Source organism: Camellia sinensis, chromosome 1 (assembly GCF_055761805.1).
Source record: "Camellia sinensis isolate YWXY chromosome 1, ASM5576180v1, whole genome shotgun sequence".
In the NCBI taxonomy this organism is placed as follows: Eukaryota; Viridiplantae; Streptophyta; class Magnoliopsida; order Ericales; family Theaceae; genus Camellia; species Camellia sinensis.
Window position 1 is genome coordinate 203,467,298 of NC_138961.1, and position 3,459 is coordinate 203,470,756.

Below are 3,459 nucleotides of genomic sequence, written 5' to 3' on the forward strand. Positions count from 1 at the left end.
TTTATAAATAACATGCCTGCTGCATACAAAGTCCGAATTAAACATCCAACACATCACACACCGATTCCATAATTTTAAAAAAATCCGACAGCCACTCTCAAACATAGGGGAAATAATAAACATAAAACAAACATAGGAGGTAGCAACAATTAAAAGAACAAATGCAGGGTATTAATGAAACATGAGCCATTTCCGGTGACTGAGGCCGTCAAAACCAGGGGCCGTGAGTTGGCGCTGATGGGCCAGCCATACTGTGGGACTTCTTGATTCGCAGCCAAGTAATGACGTCTGCGTCCGTCGGAAGCTGCAACAGTATTGCCTGATTTGCCGGATTGTCCATTAGCGACATACCGTAAAGGATTAGTGGGTCTTGCCGGTCCAAGCCTTGTAGGGAGTACAACCTTGCCATACAATTACGAATGCAGTCCGAGGCCGAATCTCCATATTCATGATGCACGCGGACTTCTCGTTGTTGTAATTTAACTGAAGACGTAAGGTTTTCCATGCTACTCACCAAGAGCGATGCGCCGACACTCTGCCCTTTTTTCCGCTGCGAGTGTGTTGTGTGACTGAATTTGCGTTTGCTGTGGCCACTCGTAGGTGTGTCATCAGCGTGATTTGGCGATGCCGCAGCATGTACACTGACCGGGATGTCCTCCTCTTGCGCAGAACTGTGGTGGACAGTTTGTCCATGCTGCACGGATGGCTGGAAAGGGGGCAAACCACTGCTGTCTTCGCAGTCTTCTTCGTCTACCAGCAACGGATTGTCCTCCGTGGCCACAGGTTCGAACGCTGCCCCTGGTGTCCATGCGAATTTCCCGGTTACAGTTGCACCTTCGTACACCCTTCGCATTAGCTCCATATGCTCCAACGTTTTCGTTTTGAACTTCAGTGCATTCTTGTCAATCTGGGGAAAACCCAAACACGTAAACATAATGAAGTGAATCAAGGAAGGAGGATAAACACAACAACAGCCATGGAAGATTCTGTTTATGTTACAGGTTTAGTAAAAAAGAAGTTGTTACCAGATTGCATGAATTCTTGCAGTGATGTTTACAGACTGATTGCCAGATTATGTTCATTGTTTATAAGTATGGATTATAAAGTATAGTTGATTGCTAAATGAAGAACCCAATTGTGAAAGCAGTGCAAGATAAGATCAAATTGTAGAAGTCAGAGATGAAGTCACTAAAAATTCTTCAATAGTCATGAATTGAAATTCTGCAGTGGATCTGAAGCAAAAAAAAAAAAGGGGGAAATGCAAGGTAAGACATATTTTCGAAAAGTATATCATAGAATGAAGCTTGAAATAAATAACCCCCAATCAATAATGAAACTTTGCAATTTATTGGTATGAAGCAGTTTGCTGTGAATCAGAAACAGAACTTCTAAAAAACAAAAAATATAAAAACCAACATTACTTCTATCCAGTGGCCTTGAAAGCAGATATAGCACGACCATGGATGTTAGGTACATCCAATTCAGGAATGTTAAAAGAGAATAAAAACAAGTTCTCAGCTTCAGAGAAACCCCAAAATGTATGTTTACTGATAAGCCCTTGAATTTCAAAGCTATTTCAGAGCCATTTTAGATAATGTAATATATGATAAGAAATTAACTCCGGCTTGTTTTATGACAGTCAGCGGGACAGATTACTTTTCCTGACAGTCAGGAATTTTTATAACTCTTCCACAGCTGCATAATCTCAATTTTTATGTATAGGAAATGATTTAAGCAAAAAATACTTTCTTCAACAAAATGACAATGGTGGAACCCACGTTTTCATATGCAGAAAAGGAAAATAGTTTTCATATTCGTATTTCTTTCATTTCCTATCAATTAAACGCAGCAAAGAGCCTTATAGAAAAGAAGACATGTACACAATTTTGGAAAAGTAGAGGTGGCACCAATAAGGGAAATACAAATTGAATGTTAAGATTGTTTGCCCATGCTTACGTACGAATGAATCCATTAGCTAGTGAAGTACTGACATTAGCTAATGAGGTGAAGTCAGTCAAGTAGTTGGCCACAGAAACTCACAAAGCAGTTAAACAAATTTCACAAAACAGTCATACATAGGAAGGGAGATAGAGAGACTGATAGGCCACTTGGCAAGTATAACAACGGTTGTTGGGGTGAAAAGTTTAACCAAGTTTAGTTCTTGTTTTTGGTCACATTAAAATATGTTTGCAGAATTTTGATAAATATATTGTAACATATATTTAATTTTGCACGTTGGATATTACAAAGAAGATGATGGAATTATTACCTTTTCATAATGGGCCCACCAGTCGTCGGATGCTTGTATCAAACCAGTTGCTTCATTGTAACTTATGCCGGTTGGCCCATGCCTGCTGTCCATCAAGCGTGACCACGACTGCCAATCCTTTTTCAGTGACGCGTACTTGTTTTGCAGTTGCTTCACCTCATGGACCTTATGTGTACGCTCCTCGAAGGCCTTGGCGATAGCCCTGTATCCGTGCATTGTCATTGTATGGAAGCTGCCCTTGAAACCTGAGTCCAACTCTTTGATAACAAGTTGCAAGAACATGCGCACCGTGTCAGAGTCCCAGTTTGCTTTGTGAGCTAGTCTGGACTGCGGTTGAGACTGTTTACCACCACGCTTACGCAAATGTCTCGAAGGTGTGGATGGCGATTGTGACTGCTCCATTGCGGTACTACAATGCAACAGTAATTGTGAAAATGTCAAAAAATTACCATTGGCACAACATGAAAATGGTAAATAGCAATATGTATTTAAGAAATTCCCATCCATCTAGTTAAAACAATTGAAAAAAAAAGTAAGACCGTATCTGGATTTCATAGTTTCATGTTCATTCTTGATGCGGTTCTTCTTGTTCATGCCTTCTATATTGTTGGATTACTGCTCTGAAAAGGATTTTCATATATAAACATGCACAGATATATATTCACTGCAGTGATACATCAAATGTAGCCTCTGTTGTGCCTATGTAGCATGGTCCCAGTTAGCTAGTTCAATAGTATGGAGTTCTGCCCATTAAAATTGATTCAGACAGAATCTGATCACCCTACGTACTTGTTCTGTATTTTTTATTTTTTTTGAATCATTCGATATTGGAGCTTTACTGCTATAGTGTATGGTATTTATGCAACTTGCCTGTGAGATAATATAGATGCATCATGAATATCCATGGATTCATTTATCCATTTCAAACCAACTCATCCTTGTGGCTTCCATTTAGAAAAGTTGTTATCTACCATTACCAAAAGCTGTCAGTTGTTAATCTGAAATGCTATTCACCTGGAAGATCTTTTAAGCTTTGAACTGTTTATTGTACTGAATATAACTCTATGAAATGCAATATATATTATCTTTAGAGCAGCAACCTAAATTTTGGATCGAAATTGGTTTCTGAGAATTGCTTGTCATGTGCTTATTACTCAAGATAATTGGAAAAGGAAAAACAGTTGTTTCTC

The 3,459-nt window shown here is 39.1% G+C and overlaps 1 protein-coding gene across 1 annotated transcript; it reads right to left on the reverse strand.

Annotated features, from left to right (window-relative positions):
- LOC145790535 (uncharacterized) lies at nucleotides 1-3,026 on the reverse strand. Its single transcript, XM_082868531.1, has 2 exons — nucleotides 2,270-3,026; nucleotides 1-907 (listed from the first exon to the last, which is right to left on the reverse strand). Exons 1-2 carry the CDS (start codon nucleotides 2,774-2,776, stop codon nucleotides 209-211), a joined length of 1,206 nt encoding a protein of 401 aa, XP_082724657.1. The 5' UTR covers nucleotides 2,777-3,026; the 3' UTR covers nucleotides 1-208.
- Nucleotides 3,027-3,459: the final 433 nt, after the last annotated feature.